The sequence below is a fragment of the Astatotilapia calliptera genome, chromosome 11 (assembly GCF_964374335.1).
Source record: "Astatotilapia calliptera chromosome 11, fAstCal68.1, whole genome shotgun sequence".
NCBI classification, from domain to species: domain Eukaryota; kingdom Metazoa; phylum Chordata; class Actinopteri; order Cichliformes; family Cichlidae; genus Astatotilapia; species Astatotilapia calliptera.
Genome location: NC_137432.1, coordinates 7706145 through 7730201, shown reverse-complemented (window position 1 = coordinate 7730201; position 24057 = coordinate 7706145). Strand labels below are relative to the sequence as shown.

The 24057-nt window shown below is 41.7% G+C and overlaps 2 protein-coding genes across 2 annotated transcripts; one reads left to right on the top strand and one right to left on the bottom strand.

The window, feature by feature from the left end:
• Positions 1–1115: 1115 nt before the first annotated feature.
• On the bottom strand, positions 1116–5106 carry LOC113031428 (zinc finger protein 706-like). The gene is made up of 3 exons (XM_026183495.2): positions 4959–5106; positions 3903–4051; positions 1116–2608 (listed from the first exon to the last, which is right to left on the bottom strand). Exons 2-3 carry the CDS (start codon positions 4035–4037, stop codon positions 2513–2515), a joined length of 231 nt encoding a protein of 76 aa, XP_026039280.1. The 5' UTR covers positions 4038–4051; positions 4959–5106; the 3' UTR covers positions 1116–2512.
• A 652-nt stretch (positions 5107–5758) lies between these two features.
• On the top strand, positions 5759–22411 carry LOC113032657 (grainyhead-like protein 2 homolog). The gene is made up of 16 exons (XM_026185672.2): positions 5759–6118; positions 6648–6813; positions 6893–7006; positions 7102–7542; positions 7692–7747; positions 9826–10084; positions 10174–10285; positions 12289–12380; positions 18906–19067; positions 19177–19234; positions 19452–19588; positions 19743–19780; positions 20005–20096; positions 20183–20268; positions 20740–20804; positions 21139–22411. The coding sequence occupies exons 1-16, from the start codon at positions 6105–6107 to the stop codon at positions 21251–21253; spliced, it is 2007 nt and encodes a 668-aa protein (XP_026041457.2). The 5' UTR covers positions 5759–6104; the 3' UTR covers positions 21254–22411.
• Positions 22412–24057: the final 1646 nt, after the last annotated feature.

The window sequence follows — 24057 nt, the reverse complement described above, 5'->3', positions numbered from 1 at the left end:
GGGTATGAGCCAAGAAGCTAATGAAACCAATTGCGCAGATTAAATTTGTTGGTGTTACCTGAAACAGATGGAAGAGCGGAGGCAGACGAAGAAATATACCAAAGAAATATATCAAACACACCAAATAGTCGGCAGGATTAAAATTGTAGAAACTGTCCAATCATGTTGATTGCCCATAATAACGAGGAAGGAATAACAGCTAAGAAAAGGATGAAGAGTGGAAAGGCAGCTGATCCAGATGACACACCTGTGGAGGGTTGGAGATGTCTAGAAGAAAGATCATTGGACTTTTTAACCAGATTGTTTACTACAGACGATGCCTGAAAAATGGGGAAGAAACGTGCTGGCAAAGTATGTAAGGGGTGGTGCAGGACAGGTATGAGGGCAGTGAGATAGTGGTGAGCTCATTCTTGTTTGCAAGGTCAGATTGGAGTCTCTGTGGACTATGACGTTTACACATGACTTTGTGATCTGTAGCGAGCATAGAGAGCAGGTGGACAAGCTGTTTTCTTCCACCTACTCGGCGGAGCATTCTTCTAGAGCGAATACGAGGGATACAGACAGAAAAGTGAAGTTCCAAGGAGTAGAGGTACTGACGATGGGTAAATATAAATACATGAGATGAACATTTTGAAGCAAAAGCGACACAAAAGAGATGAAGAAGAGAGTGTAGGGAGGGTGGGGTGAGTGTCAGAGGTGAAATGTTAAAGGGAATGTTTACAAGATGATAGGGAGACCTGCTATGATGTATGATTTTGAGACAGTGGCACTTACAGAAAGGCAGGAGGCCAAGTGATTGACCAGATTGGAAAAAAATATGAAGGACATCTCAAGGTCAGATGGCTTGGACATGTACAGAAGACAGACGGTGGAGATACCGGACAAACAATACTGAATTTGGAGCTGTCGGTTAAGAGGAAGCCCACAGTAGGTCATGCAGATGGTTGGAGTAACAGAAAATGATGGAAGGAACAAGATGAGATGGAGCAGATGCTGTGGTGACCCCTAAGAGGAGCGGCAGAAAAAAAGAAGCTGAGCTTCCATTAAGTTTCCACCTACTGTAGGGGAACCTAAGGCAGAATTTAGCAACTTTCAAAGTTAAAAACACAACTTGGTAATATTAATATAAAATAACTTTATTCAAAGGCTATACATTACATTTTGTGGACAAAGATATGATTATTACAAAAAGTAAAAACATGGCTGGTTGTCAGTCCAGACTTTAGCAGTGTTACAATGTCAGTGGTTAATGACCAACAGGTCCAAATGTATTGAAAATAGTTCCTTCCAATGAATTAAAACTGTCTTTGCCTGCTATGATCAACTTATATAAAATAAGGTAAAGTAAGATGATGTACGGTGTAATTTAGTTTAGACTTTGCAGGTTCAGAGCTGAAACAAACCAAAGAGCACGAGACTGCACTTGGGATTGTTTTCACATACACCATAGAGATGACAGTGAGACAAGTTACACTGCAGAATACATACAATAGCTGTGCACAATTATGTCACATGTATTACTACAATGACCAACTCTGGGGACAGGAGTTCATTAGTGTTGTCATTTACAACACCCAGTGCAAACCTATTTTCAGTCGACATACCTCTTATAATAGGATCAAAGGTAAATATCCAGATGTTTACTGCAGCAGCAGAGTAGGAACATGGAAAGCTTTGCAGTGATCAGACGTGTAGTGCCCTGTCTGCAGAGCTTTTACAAATTTTGCACATGACAAAAACTTATTTGACACAAACAAAATTTGTTTCATGATAATCTGAGGGGTAAATGCAATGCACAATTTCAGCAACTGTGCAGGACAGTGCATTTGACACATTTTTCACTTCAACAACAATAGACTCATTAAAAAAATAATGGTACCAAGCCAAAAAATATATGTGTTTATATATATATATATATAGATATATATAATCAGTGCAGATTAGAAGTAAATCTGAATCTAATAGAAAGAACACAGCATTAGTGGTTATGAATGTGACTTTGCAAGGACATTAATGAACTCTAGTCACATTCTGGATAACTATTATTTTGACATCAACCCTTCTGCATCACAAATCCATCTCAGTCAAAACCCATAATGGATTTCACATTACACTGGATTTGGCAGATCACTTCCAATTATCATCATCATCTTTGTTCATTTGAGCCAGTGCCAATTCATCTTGTATTCAAAGCTTGCTGTGAAACAGTGGGAGACCTGAGATGGTGGTGGAGCCCATGGACAAGCTAGTCTTGTGAGCATAACATTTTGAAATGATCAGATTTTGCAAATATTGCATACAATCAAAAGTGGAACACATACATTTATGCCAAGAGAGGGTAGCTGTCTTCAGTCCAATTGATTGTGTAAAATCCCTACATAAGCACACCCATACATCAGTTAATCATCATGAGCAATAACTGAAGCTGTACTGAAGATTATCTGAAACACCTCAAAATGTAGAAGCCTGTCCTGAGTTGGTTCCAACTGCCTTACAGAAAGAGGTTAATCCATTACGCCTCCACACCAACCAACTCTGGGGGCATTGGAGACTTTGGATGTTTGCTTTCAAAGTGCTGCTTAAAGGTCTTCGGGTCGGGCATTTGTGTCTGGTAAAGGAAAAAAAAAAAAAAAAGACGACATCAATGAGAATGACATCAGTTTACTCAGATATATCAGCAAAACCATAATATGAGACAAAAGGTGTTTCACAATATGATCTCGACTGGTTGGATATTAGATTACATTACAAACACCAGCTTGTTTAGTCATTGTTAAGGCTTTGAGCTGCTGCCGCTCTGTAATCGCTTGGATAAGTGATAAATGGCTAGAGGAAACACAGAAACTTATTTACAGGTAATACAGAAAGTCACGTTGCCTGGTGAGTTTTCCAGTTAAAACATGTAAACAGGATGTAGCATGACAGCTCATGTTTGACTTCAACCTGGTCAGTCAATCCAGGAGCAAACACAGACTGGTGAAGAGGAAAATCGCCTGGAGTTCTGACAAATTTCAAAAGCAGTCCGATTCTGGACAAGCACTGAAGAGAACATGACTGTGAAATGGTCTCAGAGACAGAAAATCTGTTTGTCCCACTGAATGCAGGTAAAATCAAAAACAAATTGCCTGCATTTGTCGCTTCATTCTTCCAGGAAGAGCAGAAGCTGATGTCATTTATGCTAAACATTGGGCAGTGCTGTGCCAACCGAGCAGCATTGCATGCCACCACCTGTGTGTCAGATGACGGCAGTGACAAGAAAAGCTGACCGTCCTTGGCACAGGTGTGAAAAGAGAAGCAAAAGGTGTATGAGGGTATTAGAAAGGGATTTTAACCACTTTCCATCACACCTTTCTAACAATCGTAGAGATGTAGTTGAAACTTGAAGGGGGGTGGGGGGGCTGTAAGATTACTATGACCTGTTAGCTTGGCATACTTTATCAATAAGCTGTCAATTATAAACCTGCACAAATCCATGCTGTCCAGGTAAAACAGCACTGGGATGAATCCAATCTCGGTTGTGATCTGCTTTCAGCTTGTGACTCACTTCTGTTCTACTCTTAATGTTTTATATTTGATTGTTTACAAAATATAAGAAATGCCAAGCAATTCTAACTCAGTCTAGGAAAGCTTACTGACCTAGACTTTACTGAAATGAGATCATACCTAGTAATCACATAACATGGTGAAGTTATTTAAGGTAGCTGGCTGGGAGGTATAACTTCCAACTTCAGTGTTACAGTGAAGTGTGAAATGAGATATGGTATAGGTATTGACTTAATCACATTGCAAACAATATGATCAAATCCACTGCAGTGATTTGCCAGCCTCCTGTGTAGTGAGTTCCATCCTAACTACATGGTTAAATGTTAGCTAATGCTGCTAATGTCAGCTTTAGCCCATACCCGACACACGGTGCATGTGTATACTAAAGCAGCCTTAGCTGCAGCCTTCTGGTCATGGCCTTTACTCTTCTTGATCTCTGCCTGCTTTTTGGCGTTTTTCTGCTGGGACTGGAACTTTTGGTGCCCACGGGCCATTTCTGATGTTCCACCTGCCAAAAATATACAACAATTTAATCAACACAGCACTAGCAAGAAGATGACAAGCCTCTAATACAATGACTTTAGGGAAGGTGAAGGGAAATGCAAGGCACCAAGGGAATAAAAGCCACACCATCCTGAAATGCAGAGAAGTGACAGCAGCTGAGGGTTTGGCTTAAGCACTATTAATTATTTACAGCTGAAGCATACCTGTCTCCTAACTTAACTAGACTTCAAGACGTGCAAGGCAGCAGCGGCTGTGAAACGCCGTTTGGAACTAGGCTAACTGTTGCTTTTTGGGTCACATGCATCAGGCAATTATCTCGGAAATTTCCCCAAAGAAAATCTAAATGCTCATTTTCAAAGTTATTATAGACAGACTATAAGATTTAGGTCAGTATTGTAGGGACTGTATGAACTCTGTTTCTGAGCGACATTTTTAAAGCCGAACTCGTTTACTATCATCAAACCAGAATCAGTCAGCTATTCGAATAATAAGCACGTCACAAAATAAGTGTTGATGTCTCTTTTCAGTTGCCACATTGCATTACCTTAATCAGCAAATATTTAAGTTAAAATATCGTCCACCACTGACCACCGTGGGTGATGTAAGGACAGTCCTCGCCATGCAGTGCCCATTCAAGGCTAACGTTATTTGAAAATGCTGCTTTAGTCTTAACAACTTCAACTACCGTTTTTCTCACTTCGGAGACATCTTGATAACACTAAAATAACTTTTTTTTTTAGAAAAAAAATGTAACCATACATTTCTTTTCGTACTAATTCAGAGACACTAGCATTCAGTTAGCCGGTTGCTATCCGGTAGCTTGGATAATACATTGACACATACAATGAACACGACTTTAAGTAGACACTGAGCACTAAAACGTACTACTAGGCGTTTTGTAAATACCTTACCAGTTAAAAAAAGTACTTGTATCAGTGAAGACAATCACTAAACTGAAGCAGCACTACGCTGAGTCCTCTGGAACTCTCGCCTATCCCTGCCGTTTGGCGTCACCGCACTAGTGCGCATGCCCAAACCATGAACTATGATGCATTCAAAGATTTCCAGTAAACCCCATATCATAACAGTTCTACACGAATCAAGTTGGGGGCTTTACTGACAGCACATGAAGGCTCCATCTTTCTTTACAGGAGGAACATTTCCCAGGAAGAAAAATTGGCGTAATAAAACGTAAAGTAGTTATTTAACCACAAAAATACATTTCCGAACGAAACAACAAGAATAGCAAAACACCTTTGAACTCAGCAAATGTATAACAGTTTTCCCTTCAAGGTGCAAGACAAATGCATGCCACAAGGTGTCGCGATACAACACGAAGGAACAGCCACCATAGTTTTCTCTTACGCCAATTAACAATTAAGATGATATTCATAAGCTTTCGTAAAATACATTTTATGACACCGTTAATATCACCAATATAGCCAATTAAAATATCAAATTGAGTTGGAAGAGCGTGTGTTTTCGTTTTTTTCTGTTTTGCTGCTCACGGGCTTGTTTTTAAACACACACAGAACCCCACCAAAAAACAACACGTACATACAACAACGTACATTATATATAATTTAACGTTGGGCAGTCCACCTTTTACCTATTTTTCAAGACACGCCTTTCTGCTTTCCATTCACCAATGGGGAGCAGTCCTGTACTACGACGCTTAGAAGTATATCACCAATCACAGGGATAGCTTTCGTTTCCTCGTTTATCCTGCCTTAGGTGCTGTACTACCTCGGTCTTAATTGATCACCTTTTCCAAACAGAATACACCCCTGTCTCCATTTATACGGATTATTATCGATTTGTTTTGTTTTTGTTTGTTTGTTTGTTTTTAATATGGACATTTTCTTCTTACACTATGGGCATCGGGAAATGTGTTCGCGAGGATCCAGAGGATTTCATTGGCGGTTTTTAGTGAGACCTTAAATAGAGCCAGCCTTTCCCGGGCTCATTTTTGCAGTTTCCCACACAAACTTACCTGCACTAACTTGAAAGTCCAGTTTCTCTAGCAATCCTAGAAAACAGCAGGGACTTGAAGCAACATGGACCTGGACAGGTAAGAGAAAGTTTTAGCATCACTGATAATAACTTCTGTCAGTTTTAGTCCAGTTCCTTTTAGATATATTTTTTGTCTTCTTGCTATCAGTAGATGTGCACTGGAGCCTATGCTATATAAACACCCCCAGGGACACAAATTACTAAACTAAACTAATATAATTTATTTTAGAATGAGTTAATTACCGTTCACGTACCTGCACATAAACGTTACTGGTTTCGTTTATGCTTTCATTATTATGAAAGATTTCACAAAAATTTGAAAATTAAGAACTACCACGATGTCAGACGAAATTTATCTTCATGCCAATATCTCTGAATGACTTCATTTCCACTGGTTCATTTTTAAAGATATACCAGCAAAAGTGGACTTAAATAAACATGCTCCACATGGAGCAGGCAATTTGAGTGAAGTCTGGTGAGAAACAGCCTGGGGCATTTTTAGTGGCTTGGCACTGGCTTCTGTTAATGAAAGAATGACTTTGTAGTAATAACATGCCTCTCTGTCTTTTCCCATCGGTCGTTCCCAGCAAAAGGCTGGTGGTGGTGGTACCAAACGAAGTGTCGGTGGCCCATCGCAAACCGCTCGGCAGTGAGGATGAGGCATGGAAAACCTTCCTGGAGAACCCACTGACAGAAGCCTCAAAGGCCATGATGAACATCAATGGAGATGAGGACAGTCCAGCAGCTCTAGGGGTGCTGTATGACTACTATAAGGTATGAAACAAAGAAGAATAAAGGATATTGCCACTTATAATTATCTGATTTATTTTAGGCATGGAAAATCTTCCTGGAGAACCCACTGACAGCTGCCTCAAAGGCCATGATGAACATCAATGGAGATGAGAACAGTCCAGCAGCTCTAGGGGTGCTGTATGACTACTATAAGGTATGAAACAAAGAATAATAAAGGACATTGCCAGATACAATGATCTGATTTATTTTAGGTCTGAATTGCTTCTGGACTTGTCATAATCCTTTCAGGTTCCCAGAGAGAAGAGGTATACACCCAGTGCCATTAAGCCCACAGAGCCTTCTGCTCATGGGCACAGCAACTGCGGAAAGTTGGACATGGTGGGTCACCAGCTTCAAGCTATGGTGTCACTGCCTGTTAACCTCTCTTTAAACAACAGCACAACCACTGAGCACCAGCAGGGCTACAAATATGGAGCTGAAAGCCACGCAGGAGATTCTAGAGAAGGAGATGGTAAAGGTGGAGAGAATGGACCTCTTGCTCTGGTCAAGACAGAAAGCCAGGCCCCCATGCCACTTTCATTTTCTGGTGGCACCTGCCAAAAAGAGCCTAGAGACCAAATAAGGAGGCTGTATGAGCAAAGCTGTTATGATATGTCCCTCACTGGCTATTTGAAAGACGAACAGAGGAGCAGTCTGGACAGCACGTATGAGGAGCCAGTGGAAAAAGAGGTCAGACCTAATCTGAATAGAATTGTTGGTTGTTGCTATACAAGTTTTGTTGATACTGATAAGATTTTTTTTTTATTTGATACAAACTCCTTTTTCATTATTATTTCTTTTTACATGAATAGTTTGCTCATTAGTATCTTCTTTTACAGATGTACCATAAAAATTCTTCCTCGGGAGTCGATGAATTTCACCACAGTCTACCAGCGTAAGTTTAAAAACATGGCGATACTACAAAAAATTAGAATAACATTTATGTGCACACATCTTATCCTGAGAGAAGAATGACTATGAATTTTAGGTGCTTTTTAAAAAAAAATTGCCAACAAATCTCATGTGGGGAAAAAACATAAACACCGTTTAAGTTTCCCCATTTACTGTGATTGTTCTGTGAAGCTGCAACCACATTCATTGCATCACGAAGGGCATCCTGCGTAAAGCTATCAAATCAAAACATGCAAAACATTATAAACAAAATAAAACCTGTAAAGTCAGTCACAGTTTCCTTAACATGACACTGCAGGCGGAACTTATGGAACTATTTTCAGCATTGGATTAACCCTCATTCAGTGCTTTGGAAGAATGGTGTATGTGGGGGTTTAAGTCTAAAGAAACTGCAATGTGTGTTTTTTAAGGTTAACCAGGGTTTCGGTGTGTTTCAATGAATCTATGCGGCCCAGACACACACTCACTGGCCACGCTGTTTGGTACAAAATGCAATGCAATGTTCAATTGCTTGTTAACACAATATGATCTGATCAGCCAATCACTTGGCAGCAACTGGATGCATTCAGACAAGCAGACATGGTCAAGATGAATTGCTGAAGTTCAAGTTAAGCATCAGAATGAAGAAGAAAGGTGATTTAAGTGACAGAGGTTGGAGGAGAATGGCTAGACTGCCTTGAAATGATAGGAAGGCAGCAGTAACTCAAATAACCACTTGTTCCAAAAAAGAAGAGCATCTCTGAACACACAACACACTGAACTGTGGTTCAGTGTGCTGTGGCTACAGCTGCTCTGCCCGCTAAGAAGAAGACAGTAGGAATCAAAATTGGACAATAGAGGATTGGAAAAAACATTGCGTGGTTGGATGATTTTGATGATTTTGGCTCCAATAGGTGGATGGTTAAGACCTAATTTAAACAACATGAAAGCATGGATCCATCCTGCACTGAATCAACGGTTCAGGCTGGTGGTGGTGTGACGGCGTGGGAGATATTTTCTTTGCACTGCAGATGCCTTAGTGCCAACAGTGTCGCTTACACTCCACAGCACTACCTGAGTGTTGTTGCTGTCTACCTCCATCCCTTTGACCACAGTGTACCATCTTCTCATGGCTGCTTCCTGCAGGATAATGATGTCAAAAAACTCAAAGCATCTCAAAGCGGCTTCTTGAACATGGCAATGAGTTCACTGTACTCGTGTCCGCAATTATCAGATCTCAATCCAGTGGAGCAACTTTGGGTAGAACTGGAGATGTTCATCGTGGATGTGCAGCCCCGGAAATCACGGCATGTCATGGCAATGTGGAAAAAAAAGTCTCTGAGGAAATTTTCCAGCACTTTGTTTAATCTACACTATGAAGAATTAACACAGTTCTGAAAGCAAAAGGGACACTAGTAATAAAGTTTTTGTTGAGTGTATGTTGGGCTCAAGTTTGTTTAGAGTCATAAGTGTCTTTAAAGAGTTCCTCGCAATCTTCTTATCTGCTCATTTCACCCCCCCCCCACGATTAAAATGTTGATTTAAGTATTTACCTCTGGACAGTAATGTGTTTAGTATGTCAAAGGTGATGCTGACTATCTGCTGTTGCTTGACCTCTTTTACTGAGTCACATACACCAGCATTAATCTGCTCTCCTAGAGTGAAAGTTTTAAAGTTTTAACAAGTTCCTCCATTTGGCTGTGATTGCTTTAATTTGATAATATGACAGGAATAGAGTTTTTCTAGTGCACAAGCATCAACTTAAAGAGTTTTTCTAAAATGAAAGAAGCTGGTATATAATTTGATTTTTAGATTAGGATGTCCTTCATTTTAAAAGATTGTCTTAAGTCATTAATTTTTATCAAATATTAATATTGTCAAGGATTGCAAGAGTTCAATGACTGTAGTCCAGTTTCCTTATTGGCACACACAGGATTTAGACTTCAAAGCCTAAACTATATATTAGGAAGAGTGTATAAGGCTATATTTAATAACATTCAGTTTTATATTTTACTTTCACCTGTCATTGTTTTAGTAGTCATCTTACCAATGGCAGTTATGGAGCCCATTATGTCCTTACAGTGACAGCTTCCGGTACAACCTGGAGGCCACGTTATCTCTCCGGCCACGCCAAGGAGAAGGACCCATGGCCTACTTGAACCGCGGCCAGTTCTACCCTTTGACGCTCTCTGCGGCCGGCTTCAGATCATCCCTGCATCAGCCCAGAGGGAAAGTCGGAGTGACTGGAGTGACATCATCCCATGGAGCTGATAGGAGTCTATCCAGGAGTGATCAGTGCACCGTGGGAGGCTCTGAGCTGCCACAGAACAGTATTGTACAGGTGAGTGAGGGAAGATGGAGGAGGCTGAGGACTTGATCACTCAGTAGTGTGAAATATTTGACCTTATTCTACTTCATATTTTCCTGTAGAGTGTTATCATGGTTGTCTTTGGGGACGACAAGGGCAGAGATGAGCAGCTGAAGAATTGGAAATACTGGCACTCAAGGCAGCACACTGCCAAGCAGAGAGTGCTGGACATCGGTAAGACGTTCTGTCCTCACTACCTGTACAATAATGGTGTAGATGGGGACTACTAGATATTTTCACCTAAACCTCACAAAACCATTTAAGGAGAGACTAAGTAGGTGGCAGTCTTACAGGAGGCTCCAGGAGAATCCTGTCACATATCCAGAGCTGAAACCTGATATAATTTGAATAACAGTCAAGCCTGAATTCCCACAGGAGTGCTGTGGAAAGACGCTTATGGGTCTATGTTTGCATAGACGTTAACAGGAGAAATAGGTGGGGGCTTGGATTGTAGCCATATCATGTGCGTTCAGCAAAAGACGTGCCCCAGCCTGTGGCTTAAAACCGAAAGGAATGAACCAGGTGTCATAAACTCTGGTGAATTTTCATGGCAAGTATTGGCATGAACTTGCCACAGACAAGGTGGGAGAGTGAAAATAAGGCAGTGTATTTGGAGTTAATGGTGGAGTGTTGTGAACTGTTGAAAATATGAGATAATGAAATAGACATGCTGCCTGTAATGGGATTTAAAGACAAAATGCTACTGTAGGAGAGAAACGGTGGAATGTTAACTGTTATTGTTGTTCTGACTCAGAGGGAGCAGTTTCCTAGTTTGGGAAATGATCACTGCCTCAACCACTTACTAAATAAGTATACTGTATGTCTTTATGAGTTCTTGGATCAGTATGAACAATCAAAAATTTAGTTGACACTCAGTCAGGGAACAAATTATTTGAACCTCTACTGATTTTGTAGCTTTGCCCACTAACAAAGAAAAGATAAGTCTATAGTTTCAGCGGTAGGTTTATTTGAACAGTGAGAGACAGAACAATAATAAAAAAGAAATATTCAAATGTTCATGAATGAAATAAGTATTTGCTCACTGTCAATCAGCAAGATTTCTGGCTCCCAGGTATATTTTATCCAGGTAACGAGCTGACATTGGGAGCCTTCTTAATTTGTTACCTGTATAAAAGATAACTGTCCATAGAAGCAATCAATCCATCCAGATTCCAAACTCTGCACCATAGCCAGGACCAAAGAGCTTTCTGAGGATGTCAGGAACGAGACTGTGGAGCTACACAAGGCTGGAATGGGCTACAAGACCATCGCCAAGCAGCTGGGGGAGAAGGTGACGACCGTTGGTGCGATTATTCGCAGATGGAAGAACCATAAAATAACTGCCAATCTCCCTCGGTCCGGAGCTCCACGCAAGAGCTCACCTCATCGAGTTTCAGTGATAATGAGAACACTGTGGAACCAACCCAGAACTACTCGGGAGGAACTTGTCAATGATCTCAAGGCAGCTGGAAACCCAGTCACCAAGAAAACAGTTGGAAAGAACATGTACAGACCACTGAACATCTCAATGATTCAGAGGAGGACTGGGTAAAGTGTTGTGGTCAGATGAGACCTATTTGGCATCAACTTAACTCGCCATGTTTTAGGAGAAAGAATGTGGCTTACGACTCCAAGAACACCGTCCCCGCCATCAAACATGGAGGTGGAAACATTATGCTTTGGGGGTGTTTTTTCTGCCAAAGGGACTGGATCAAAGGAGGAGAGATGGGGACACGTACTGTCTTGGGTGAGAACCTCCTTCCCTCAGCCAGGACATTGAAAATGGGGTGGGTGGGTATTCCAGCATGACAATGATCCAAAACACGAAAGGCAACAAAGGATTGGCTCAAGAAGAGGCATGTTAAGGTCTTGGAGTGGTCGAGTCAGTGTCCAGACCTTAATCCTATAGAAAATCTGTGGAGGTAGCTGAAGGTTCCAGTTGCCAAACATGAGGCATGAAACATTAATGACTTGGAGAGGATCTGCGAAGAGGAGGGTCTCTCTCTCTCTATTATATAGAGATATATAGCAAGATACAAAGATAAATGTATAGTTGTTTTTGTTATGCAACTATGTTTTGAAAAATTCATACACAAAAAAGAAAATGTGCCTCCAGACAGGCAAAATGTTAACAGATCTGACGCCAAACTTCTCCTGTTTCCTCCGTTTGCCTTCAGCTGACTACAAGGAGAGCTTCAACATCGGGAACGTGGAGGAAATTGCCTACAATGCTGTGTCTTTCACATGGGATGTCAGTGAAGAAGCCAAGGTGAGGGGGGGGCTGTATGTGTCACACCATGGAAGCTGAACAGGTCAGACGACGTAAACTCTTAGCCCTGTGTGGGGAGGATTGCTTAATAAAAGCGCAAGTTTTTGTCTTTAGGACTCCTGGTCTGTGCTGAACCGCGTCAGTGGACTGTTTATACCTCATACTCTCACTCTAGTTGAGGGATCGTATGACTGGCCCCGATGACGGGAGGCGTGTCTCCTGCTTTGTGTCAGGTTATTTGGGGCTGCAGAGACGCCGGGTACAGGGCAACAAACCCTTGAAAACAACCCTGCTCAGGTTTCTACGCAGTGACGTCGGTTAGTTGGATGAAGACAAATTGCACACAGCGTGTAAACACACCCACAAACACACTAAAGAATGAGTCCACCCTAAGGTGTTTTGAGCCCTGGGGCTCCCATTCAGCTCCAGTTTTAATGGGAACTTCTCAAACTGCCTCGCTGACAGACGGGTAATTGCCGTTTTGCTGGTTTGTGGATAAATATTTACTGTGTGGCGCACACGCTTTTCACAAACCGTAATTGCTTTAAATGTGTGTTCAGGCGGTACTGTGACGGTACTGCATCGAGCGGTGTGTGTGTGATTGTACACCTGACCACAATCGTGTACCACTGTGTACGATTAGTCTTACAGAAAGGGAAGTGACTGTCTCGGATGGCACCTTTTATTATTAGTAGTTAAATCACTTTTATGTCAGGCTACATACTACAGGTGCAAAATTAGAGGAATCTTAGTCCTTTTAATGTGAGTGAAACTCAAGGAAGTCCCTGTGAGGTTGAACTTTTCTCTCAAGCTCTGGCCAAAATTCCATGGTAGCACCTTCATGCATGTTAAACAAATAAATAATGTTCAGTTCAGTTCAGTTCATTTTTATTTCAAACATTTCAAACATGTGCCTTCACAATCATTACAAAATATCATTCCATTATTTGTTTGAAAAGGAGTAGGCTGAAGTGTTTACTTATTTGTCCCTACCCCCTCAAATAATAAATAAATAAATAATGTAACCAGCATGTTTGGATTTTTGCCAGTATGTATATTCAAAGCATGGATGATCCTGTAGTCTGGCCTCTTGTTTAGAGGTGGTAGGTATTTTGAAAGTGAGAGCACTGAGGATTTAGCTTTTAACTGTGACAATATCCTCCCTTCGTCATCATTCACAGTTTGTAATAATCCCTTCTTCTGGGTTTTGCATATGATCTGCTTTGTCTAATGAATACAATTTGTCCTACTAAATATCAATTAGGTCATTAGAAGCACTGATTACACTGTGTGGCTGTGCTGTAAGATGTGAGCCAAGTGGTTCTCACCCTTTCTGCTGCACTCTGACTCACAAGCCTCCAGTATGAGGCCAGACCCCACCCCCCAGGGGAAATGAGGTGGAAAAGGTTGAGGACAAAACAATAGGGTTACTGTGAGGAAATGTGAAGCCTCGTGTCACTCCTATAATCTTTTTTTTTCTTTTTAGAAACGTAGCTCTCCACTGCTAATTTGACACCAGTTTAGATGAAATAAATATATCTATACTTTTTTTATTTGGTGGACACGTTATGTTTTGTTTCTGCATGCTTTGGCTGTTGCCAGGTAACAGTTGGCAACCTCCTTGTTACAGAGTGTGAAATGTGTTGGTTCGGGCGGGAGATGAGTGGCTTCCTGCTGCACACAACTCTTGTTTTCGTGTTTGTTTGTGCTGGTTGAGCGGATGGCACTAAACAGCCACTCTGCAGTGCCCTCGTGAACTTTGTTTCTCACCCCCCCCCCCCCCCCTTTTTTTAGGAAGGTACGCTTACACATGCGGATCGCGCAAACACAACAAGCCTCCCACGCACACATACACACGCTGCTAGCAGCAATGCGTCCAGCGCTTGTGGAGAAAATTGAAATGGCTTGGGTCTGTGGAGGTGTGAATTTGTGGAGGTGTGTAGGAGGCTCATTTGTGCTCCAGGCTTTTCCAGCAATCAGCCCTCACCTCTGCAGGTTCAGACACGATGCTGTTGATGCTGCGTAGTGGGAAAATTGGTGTTTAGCCGCAGTTATGAATCCACCGTGATCAGTCTCTGCCGACCTGTTGCTGAAGCTGCCCGTCCTGTTTAGCTGGGAGATTCATGTGGAAATTCTGTCCGTTTGGATGATTTGGCACCAATCATGAGAATCTGTTCCATTGTGCAATTAAATGTGTTAAGATAATGACATGTATTATTGCTTAAAGAGCACACTAAATGATTAAAATAGTGGTAGGATGGTGCTGTTACTTGGGTGACATTTTGTGAATTCTTTTCACAAGCTTTTAATAACCTGCAGATCTGCAGCTATGCCCAATTACTTTAGCTCTGGGAAAGAGGAATGGGTGGAGAAGAGCCATATATTTCTGAAATCTGGGACACTCGCGGTTCTGAAACAATATTAAACAGTTGATTTCTTTATATAAAATCCCACATTCTTGTACCTCTGTGTCTTTGAAGTGTTTTTACTTGACACATGCGAATTTGAAGGAGGCTTATGAGTTGTTGTGGCCTGTGAACTGCTGTTGTTGTGATTCATGGATCCTCTAAACTTTCTATCATTACCACACAGTTTGTGAGTCAGATACAGCTTCATTAGAAAACATATTGACTAATAACGGGCTCTTATGGTTAAACTAATGCAGGAATACCTTTTAGTTAATAGCAAGTTGCTGTTTATTGCTTTACAGGTGTTTACAAAAGTGAAATGGAATTCTGTAACAAAGATTTTCTTATTTGAAATGCACCATTTTTATGCCTGCCTCTTTAGGGACCCCTCCCTAAGATCCCACATTGTTCTGATTGGCCAGTTTCTGGAAACTTTGGTGCAGCAGCTAGTGCCCATAAGCTGTGCGGCATGTACTTTATGCTCTGCTTGTAGAAGTTGATTATATTGAAATTTGTATTCAACCTGACATCAACTCAGGACTATAATAGAAAGAATATGTTCTAAATAGAATACCCATGCTGGTATGAGGCCTGACTTGCTGGCCATTTTATTATTATTAGCATATCTCTTTCATTGCTATACAGATAATACCCAGTTATATCTATCTATGACAACAGCCAGATGACAAAAATCAATTGATGAAAGTACAGGCTGGCTTGTCTAAAAGACATAAAGACCCATATGTCCTGTAATTTTTTTCTCTCAATTTCAGACAAAACTGAGGTTGTTATATTTGGCCCTAAAAATTGTGCCTAATTGGTAGGGGTGCAACGATACTCGTATCGATATTGAACCGTTCGATACAGTGCTTTCGGTTCAGTATGCATATGTATCAAACAATACAAAATAAAATTTTAATGTATTTTATCAACTTTCCTTCTGACGATGCTGTCTGTGTTGAGCGCTCAGTGGATCTGCGCTCGACAGTGCAGCTTAGGCTGAGTAGTCAAACGCAGATTCACTGAGACAGAAGTTAAGCTCTCCTTGCAACATGGCAAATTGAACCTCCCCCACCCTCATTCAGATCTGGCGTTTGGAACTATTTTGGGTTTCATGTGACGTATGACCCTGAAGATAAGCGCCATGGACTAAAGTAAAACAGTATATTGGATGTGCCACGCAATGCTCAATTACATGGGTGGGAGCTAGTGTGTTAGCGCAGTTAGCTTGTTAACATGTTGGCCGTCCAGCCCCGGGCCACCCGCAGTAGCTCGTTAACAGAGATTTGCCGTGTTGTGGCGTTAACGTCATTTCAACGAGATTAATGCTGACAGCACTAGTGGGAACACAACAAATATGACAGCACATTTACACCGACATCACCCTAGTGCAAAGACAAGTGGAAGCAGACAAAAACGACAAGCACGCATGCTACAAACTTTACCCTTTACCCGAGTCATTTAGACAGCGGTTAGCACATGATTCTTCTTATGGGGACCTGATATGTTTAATATGCTGCTGAGAATATAGCCCAGAAGAAGCGTATAGTATAGCTTTTATTTTGGAAAGAGACATTTCTCTGTAATAAAGTCTGTTTTCCAAAGATGAGCGATTCCTCAATCAGATACAGGGCTCGCAAAATCGCCTGCCCGGGCTAGCGATTTTTCCAGTCGGGCTACCAAAATCTATCTCTGCCCTGCCCGTCTGCCTATCATAGGAAGGAAAAATATATGTCAATGCTTTTGCATTCTTTCGGAAATGTAGCTGGGTAATTATGTCATTGGCATCGGTGAGCCACTGTCAATATGTGACATATTGAAGTCGCGTTTGAATTTGCGCTTGTTTTTTGCTTTCACTTTGCAATCGCGCGAACTGTGTATAGAGAGCGACAGCACTGATTGGTGAGTGATGATAATTTGTGCACCAATTCCTCTGACATCGTCTTATCAATCGTTAGCTTACTATGCAAACATGACAAGTGAAATCTCCCGCAGCAAGCTTAAACATGTGAGAGGTTGATCGCGCAGAGAATCGCTGAGCTTATGTGAGTGCGTGTGTAAAAGCAGCAGGATATATATTGTAGAGGGTCAGGGCTGTTCGGGGTTCTGTTTGTACAGTTATGTTTTGTTTATGTTGCCATAGTGACGGGTGACGCCCTCTCGCTGCGACGGTGTGTCCTTCCGGGGTCAGAGGGCGCCCTGTGTGGTGTTGTTGTTGTTGCTGTGATGTTGCTGTGCTCCCTGGCTAGCTCACGGGAAGCAAGACAAACGATACCTCCGTCTCCTCCTTGTCTGAGCTCGCCACATTGGTGTCAGAAGTGGGATGATGGTGGCACCCCATGTTCTGACCCGAGTGACTTTTCCCCCGCCGGTCGTGACCGGCCGGTGCGCCAAAAGAAGGCACCTGGACATTTGCAGGACTTTGTGTGGGGTAATGAGGTCGTCGGGGACGACTGACCCCTTAGGTGGGGGCTATGTAGAGGGTCAGGGCTGTTCAGGGTTCTGTTTGTACAGTTATGTTTTGTTTATGTTGCCGTAGTGACGGTTGACGCCCTCTCGCTGCGACGGTGTGTCCTTCCGGGGTCAGAGGGCGCCCTGTGTGGTGGTGGTGGTGTTGTTGTTGTTGTTGCTGTGCTGTTGCCGCGCTGAGCAGTTAGCTAGCGGCAGTGTTCTTCTGCAGATGTCAATAAACGGCTGTGCTCCCTGGCTAGCTCACGGGAAGCAAGACAAACGATACCTCCGTCTCCTCCTTGTCTGAGCTCGCCACAATATTTTAGTTCTGCTGAGCCAAATAAGACAGGTCAGGGTGAAGAAGTGACAGCCAAAGAAAAGCTTACCACAAAACGGAAAAGTTATGACAAATCAGACTATAAGGCAAAAAGAAAGTGCAGCTTTATGGTTTCATGGACAAAAGAATTTCTGTGGCTGCAATATGACAAGCGAAATAACCAGGGCTTCACATAAGTGGTCCGCAGGTGCGCATTCGCTGTCAAAATAAAAAACGGGCACAAGATATGAAGTTGCAACGCGTGTTTGCATACATAAGATTTTCAGGAGGAGGACAGACATTTGTTTAGAACTCTTAAAGATTTCGAAGAAGCTCCTTTAAGCAATTACTGTGATGTTCCTCCACCTCCAAAGAAATGTCAGAAGGAGTCCGAACCACAAAAGAAGCATGTATTCTCGGAAAAGTAGTTGCAGGAGGTGAGCTGGCTTCAAACAAATGATGAACGCACAGAGATGTGGTGCGGAATGTGCCGTGAAAATTTAATAAATGACAAATTAAAAAGGCATGAACATTTTTTTTGTATCGAAAAAATATCGAACCGTGACACCAAAGTATCGAACCGAACCGTGAATTTTGTGTATTGTTGCACCCCTACTAATTGGATACTTTCTCTGCCAGAAAAGTGAGGAGTGTCCTCTTTGGGTCAGGGATGAGTTTTTGCCCCAAGTGGAGGAGTTTAAGTAACTTGGGGTCTTGTTCACGAGGGAGGGGACAAGGGAGTGGGAGACAGACAGACAGATTGGGGCAGCGGCTGCAGTGTTGCAGATATTGCCTTGTCCCGTTGTGTTAAAGACAGAGCGAAACGTCAGAGCGAAGCTGTCAGTCTACGTTACTGTCCTCACCTATGATAATGAGTTCTGTGTAGTGACCAAAAAAATTAGGTCGCGGATACAAGCAGTGGAAATGAGATTTCTCTGAAGGGTGGCTGGCCTCTCCCTTTGAGATAGGGTGAAGAGTGTAGTCATTTGAGAGGTGCTCAGAGTAGAGCTGCTCCTCTGCATCAAAAAGAGCAAATCAAGGTGATTGGGCATCTGACAAGGATGCCTTTTGTGTGAGTTGTTTTGGGCATGTCTCACTAGACAAAGGCCTCCTGGGCAGACTCATGACACCCTGAAGAGATTGCATCTCTCAGCTGGCCTGGGAACATGTTTTCCCAGATGAGCTGGAGAAGGTGGGGAGAGGGAGGTCTGGGTGTTCTTGCTTCTTGTTCCTGCCCTGCATGGCATGGATTTAGCAATGTTATATGATCATCATCTCTGCTTCAGTTTAAGTCACAAAATTTAAAAAACGGAATGTTTTGTTTTTATTTCTTTTTTTGTTGCTTCCTAGGTCTTTATCTCTGTGAACTGTCTGAGCACAGACTTCTCCTCTCAGAAGGGTGTGAAGGGGATGCCTATGATTATTCAGATCGACACGTACAGCTACAACAACGGCTGTGGCAGCAGGCCAATCCACAGAGCCTATACTCAGATTAAGGTCTTCTGTGACAAGGTAAAGAAGCCTGCTAGCACATGTGCTCAACGGTGAGCTAATAACATGGAATTGGATAAACCTTTTTAACCTGTTTTTAACATATTCTGACATTTTTTTCTGTTTGCAGGGTGCTGAGAGGAAGCTTCGCGACGAGGAAAAAAAGCAGCTCAGGAAGAGTATGAAAGGTGAAACCTTTTTTTGGTTTTGTTTGTTGCTAAGACGTGATTACAATTTATTTACAGAAATAAAATTGTTCATATTGTTTTAAAATCCACTGAAACAAGGTTACAAATCCTTGACCTTAGGACACTGAGACTTAAAAAGGTTTGCAAATGTAATCAATTCTGTACTTGAAGTTGTCGCTTGGCAACAGATGTTAAATTCACACTGCCTCTGGATTAGGGAAAAATGGCAGCTCGGGGTTGACCACGATAAAGAGGGCTGAAAGTGCGCTGTTCAAAAGCATTGGAGACCTGGACTCCCAGCCCGTTCTCTTCATTCCAGACGTCCACTTTGGAAACCTGCAGAGAGCGGGGCAGGTGAGGGACCACGCTCTTTCCAATACACACACACACACACACACACACACACACACACACACACACACACACACACATTCGTTTTGACATTTTAGTGAAGACAGAATTGACATAATGGTTTTTTTTTTTTGTTTTGTTTTTATTTTGTTTGCAGGTGTTTGCTTTCAACACTGAAGAAGTTGATCGAAATGGGTGAGTCCCACAGTGGCTTTGTGTTAGTGCACACTGCTCCACACGCTTAGACCTTGAGTTTATTGTTGAGGGTCTCTCCATGGTGAGAAGATTACAGAAGGTTGGACAAAGGCTAATTTTGTTTTTATCCTTGTTTCTACCTTAGAAGAAACAAACTGTTACATGTCAGGGAACCAAGAGCATTCCCATAAAATGACACGTGTTTCTGCATGTGTGTTCATCAGAGGTGTTTTAATGAAGAGGGTTTCATGTGTTGGCCAGGAAGACCTCTGTCCACCTGCACTAAAGAAGTCCAGAGTGGAACCAGAAAGAAAAGGTAACTTATTTCTCATTAAGAGTTTTTGTCCTTGTTGGTGTCGTGGTTTGACCTAATATTGTCTTCCTATACCTTGACTTTTCCAGTTCTACTATATGTGAGGAAGGAGTGTGATGAAGTGTTTGATGCTCTGATGCTGCGCAGCCCAACCCTCAAAGCTCTGATGGAGGCTGTGAGTACTGAGAATACATTGCTTACAAAACAGAAGTCCTTACTTCTACAAACCAATAGTTCACTGCCAAACGGTTTGTAGATGGGTCAAAGCTAATGTGACCTGTTGGTTTGCAAAGCCCTGTTTTTGAAGCATCATCTGGAGCATCTTGGTTGTTACCTTGTTAGCTTCTTCAAACCAGACGTCACAAAATGAGCAGTGGATCCAACAGTCGCAAGATAGACCTGTGCTTTATCCTCCTTTTGGCTAGTAATGTTCTTCGCTTTAAGATGTGAAACTAGGGATTGAGACCATAAACTCATCAGGAAAGTGTTTTCTGAGACTGAAGATGTGAGAAGTAGTTATTTCTGATCCTTCTTACATCTTACACTTTTCTGAAACCGGAATAGTCGCAAGAATTGAATTCATGCATGTATAAATGGGGAGAGAGAGAGAGATTCAGTTTTGTTAACATCTACTTTGTCTTCACAGATCTCTGAGAAATATGCGGTGCCTGTTGAAAAGATAGCCAAGGTTTACCAAAAAAGCAAAAAAGGGTGAGTCCAACTCAATAAAAACAGTTTCTTCTGCTTTTCACTCGCTTCCATGTCTGTTTGCTTGTTGGCTTAAGGTAGCTTTACATGCCAACCAGTGTCAGTAACCCTTGCTAATGAGGAGAAGAAGAGATGAATAAATATGCCCGTCTTACATTTAGAAGGCATATTTTAGCATAAACCAAACTTCAGGACAAAACTTTGAAATTAAATGAAGTTGTAGGGAAGCCGTGTGAAGAACAGCCGAGGGATCATGTATGTAGAAATCAATTTGCAATAGAGACATGAGCTGACCAGATCAGTTATTACCGTTAAATGTGTTTACTGTCTTTCCCAGGCTCCTGGTGAACATGGATGACAACATCATCCAGCAATACTCCAATGAGGACACCTTCATCCTGGCTATCGAGAGCTCAGCAGACTCCTGGCGTGTGACTCTGTCGGAGATCTGATGGCTACTAACCCCTGCACTGTCATACTCATTATGCTCCAGACGGAGGTTGATCAGTGCTTGGTGACTCTTTATCCATTTCATGTGCACAGACTCATGAACGCTGTTATCAGTGTTGTATGCTGGAGCCAAACTGTTCTTTGAAATCACACGGGAGTCTCTGCAGGCTTTCCTGTCCTGCATGGATCATTTTGAACATTGGCCCTTGGCTCTGGGGACACAGGCTCAGCAAACGTTGAAAACTTGTGGATTTGTTTTTAGGTTAGGAAAAATCTTTTGATCTTTCCTAGCAACCTTACCAGCTGGCAGGAATGCAGTTGTGAACCCTTTTTGCCCAGCTGTCACTAAAAACAGGATTCATCCCGGTCCGCACAAAGACAGCAGCAGCTCTCTGTGGTGTCAGGAAGAAGACGTCATAACAGATTAACAGCACAGAGCACTGCTCCGGGCTTCTCCTGCACCTTCTGTTATCCTCCCTGTACTTCCTCCTGTGATCGAAACTTTGAAATGACGTGACGGGCATTTGAAAAGCCTTTGCAACACCTTTGAGTCGCGTGGCACTGCTCTTTGCTTGCTACCTTCCTAATCAATTTTAGACATGTCTCGACTTTAATCTGAAGTGATGGTACTTTAACTCTTATTAGCATCCATTATGTTATTATTTTTTGATTGGTTATATTTTTACTGCATGCTAAATGTTTCCTGTTGGTGCCAGTGAAAAAATAACAGTTATTTATCCCAGCTTGTAACTACATGCCACTGTCCTGGGATCTATAATTAGATTGAGGCACCGTTATAGAACAGGACTTCTGGTCTAAATTGCTCTTGTTAAATTGTTCTGCTTCCTGTGTGTGTGTGTGTGTGTGTGTGTGTGTGTGTGTGTGTGTGTGTGTGTGTGTGTGTGTGTGTGTGTGTGTGTTAATTGCTTTTCCTCTCACTAAAGAGACTGCAGTCATTAGTATTTATGACATTCGTTAGGGACTCGCAGGGCCCAGCCGCTCTATCCGTTTACTCCTTTGAGGCTGCAGCAGCCGATCAGAGCACAGCAGCGGAGCGATCCTGTTCCAGCTCGGTGCGTCTGCCTGTATCCTTCATATACTTCACATGCAGTGAAGTACAATTTTTACGATGTGCAAATAAAAAAATAGTTTTCTATAAAGTCACTTCTTTCTGCTTCTGCCAAAATCTACAGCGTGCGTTTTTACAGCTCAACAGTGGCTACAACTGTCACCTGAAGTGTGATGCTTTCAGGTTTCCCTGTCTCATTTATGTAAATATAACATTTAGGAACTCCACCGATAAAATAGACATCCGAGATATGTTAAAAACTGTTACCAAATCAGTTTTACACCCATCCCAAGTGTCACAATATGAAGGCAAAATCACACATGCTATGAGCAGCCCTCTGATTGGCTACATCATAGTTCGGATGGCAAAACTGCATGAATTTAGTATCTTAACAGAAATGAGCACTGGTGTTCTGCATTTTGAATCAGTTTTCTGATAATTCTCTGGGGAAAACTTTAAGAAGGCCATTGAGTAAACATTCGTAAGCGAACTTCTCACGTGGGATAGGTCAGAGCAAGTTGTACCGGTGTCCTTTAAACTGCGTTTTAATACCAGACTCATCTTCTAGCTGTTATTCATTTTATGTCAAAACAGCTTTCTAATAGGCATATTTTAACACTCTCACATGGCGCTGTGAAATGGAGAAATGACGCCTCTATGTAATGTTCTGTATTACAGTTTGGACAGATCGCACTGATGGATCAACTTTAGGTCCTGAACATGGTTTTCAAAGTCTTTGGAATTTGAACATGTAGAAGGGCCTGATCACAATTGATGTTGTTGCTCCGTTGCCTGTTCACACTGTAATGAAGATGACGTGTCCAATAGAGGTGAATTATCTCACCTTTATCTTATCTGCTTACCATCATGGTAATTTAAGGGTTTGTAATTTGTGAAATTTTCATAGGAAATCACTTCAGACAGTTGACTTCCATCCACGGCTTAGCCTTGAGATAAACACTCCCAAATTAGAAACTGAGGGGAAATGGAATAACTTAAGATGTTAATTGATTTAAATATTTGTAATTACAGGAGTGGAAATGTAAGTCAGTATCTAATATGTACACCTGTGTAGCCAATTTATTACAACACTGGTTTACCATAATCAATAGCGTTCACACTGCACTGCTTAAAAGCCTTTTGGAAAAAGAATTGGAAAACACCATACATATTCATACACATCCTATTCATGTCTTTTTCATTCAAACGCATATACTGGTTACCAGTGCACATCTACAGTACGTGTATTAATGTTACTGTACCATTAAAACAAACTAACAAAAACAAACCCCAAACGGATCCTGAGGCAGTCAGGTAGGATGGAGTCATTGATTCATTTATTTTTTTAATTGAATGATCTTTGTTGTGATCACTGTAACCTAACACAACACATTTTGGTCATTTCAAATTAACATACTTAATTATGCACAAAGGTCACATTGATTTTTACAGGTTAATTATACTTTTGTTTGGTAATAGTGCAATTATATGGTAAAAATTGGTGTCTGTATAAAAAAGGCTGAGCATGACCTTAAAATGAATGTAAGCAGTCACATTCTTTAACTTCCTAAGTCTAAGGTTTTTAAAATGTAGCACAAAAAAAAATATTGTTAATGAGTTACACAAAAGTCGTACATTTCTATTGTCAAAATGTACACAGTGGTTTCAAACAGTGTACTTGAAAACTAACTGATCCAGGGATGTGTCTATATGTAAGGTTTCCTTTCACATGTTAAG

What these genes read in the sequence shown, in the direction of transcription:
- LOC113032657 (XM_026185672.2), top strand. An exon ending in TGCTGTATGACTACTATAAG is followed by an intron (nt 7,007 to 7,101) that starts GTATGAAACAAA and finishes TAATCCTTTCAG; the next exon opens with GTTCCCAGAGAGAAGAGGTA. An exon ending in ATGTCAGTGAAGAAGCCAAG is followed by an intron (nt 12,381 to 18,905) that starts GTGAGGGGGGGG and finishes GTTGCTTCCTAG; the next exon opens with GTCTTTATCTCTGTGAACTG.
- LOC113031428 (XM_026183495.2), bottom strand. Translation starts at nt 4,037, where the DNA reads ATGGCCCGTGGGCACCAAAAGTTCCAGTCCCAGCAGAAAAACGCCAAA. An exon ending in ACACATGCACCGTGTGTCGG is followed by an intron (nt 2,609 to 3,902) that starts GTATGGGCTAAA and finishes TTCCTTTACCAG; the next exon opens with ACACAAATGCCCGACCCGAA.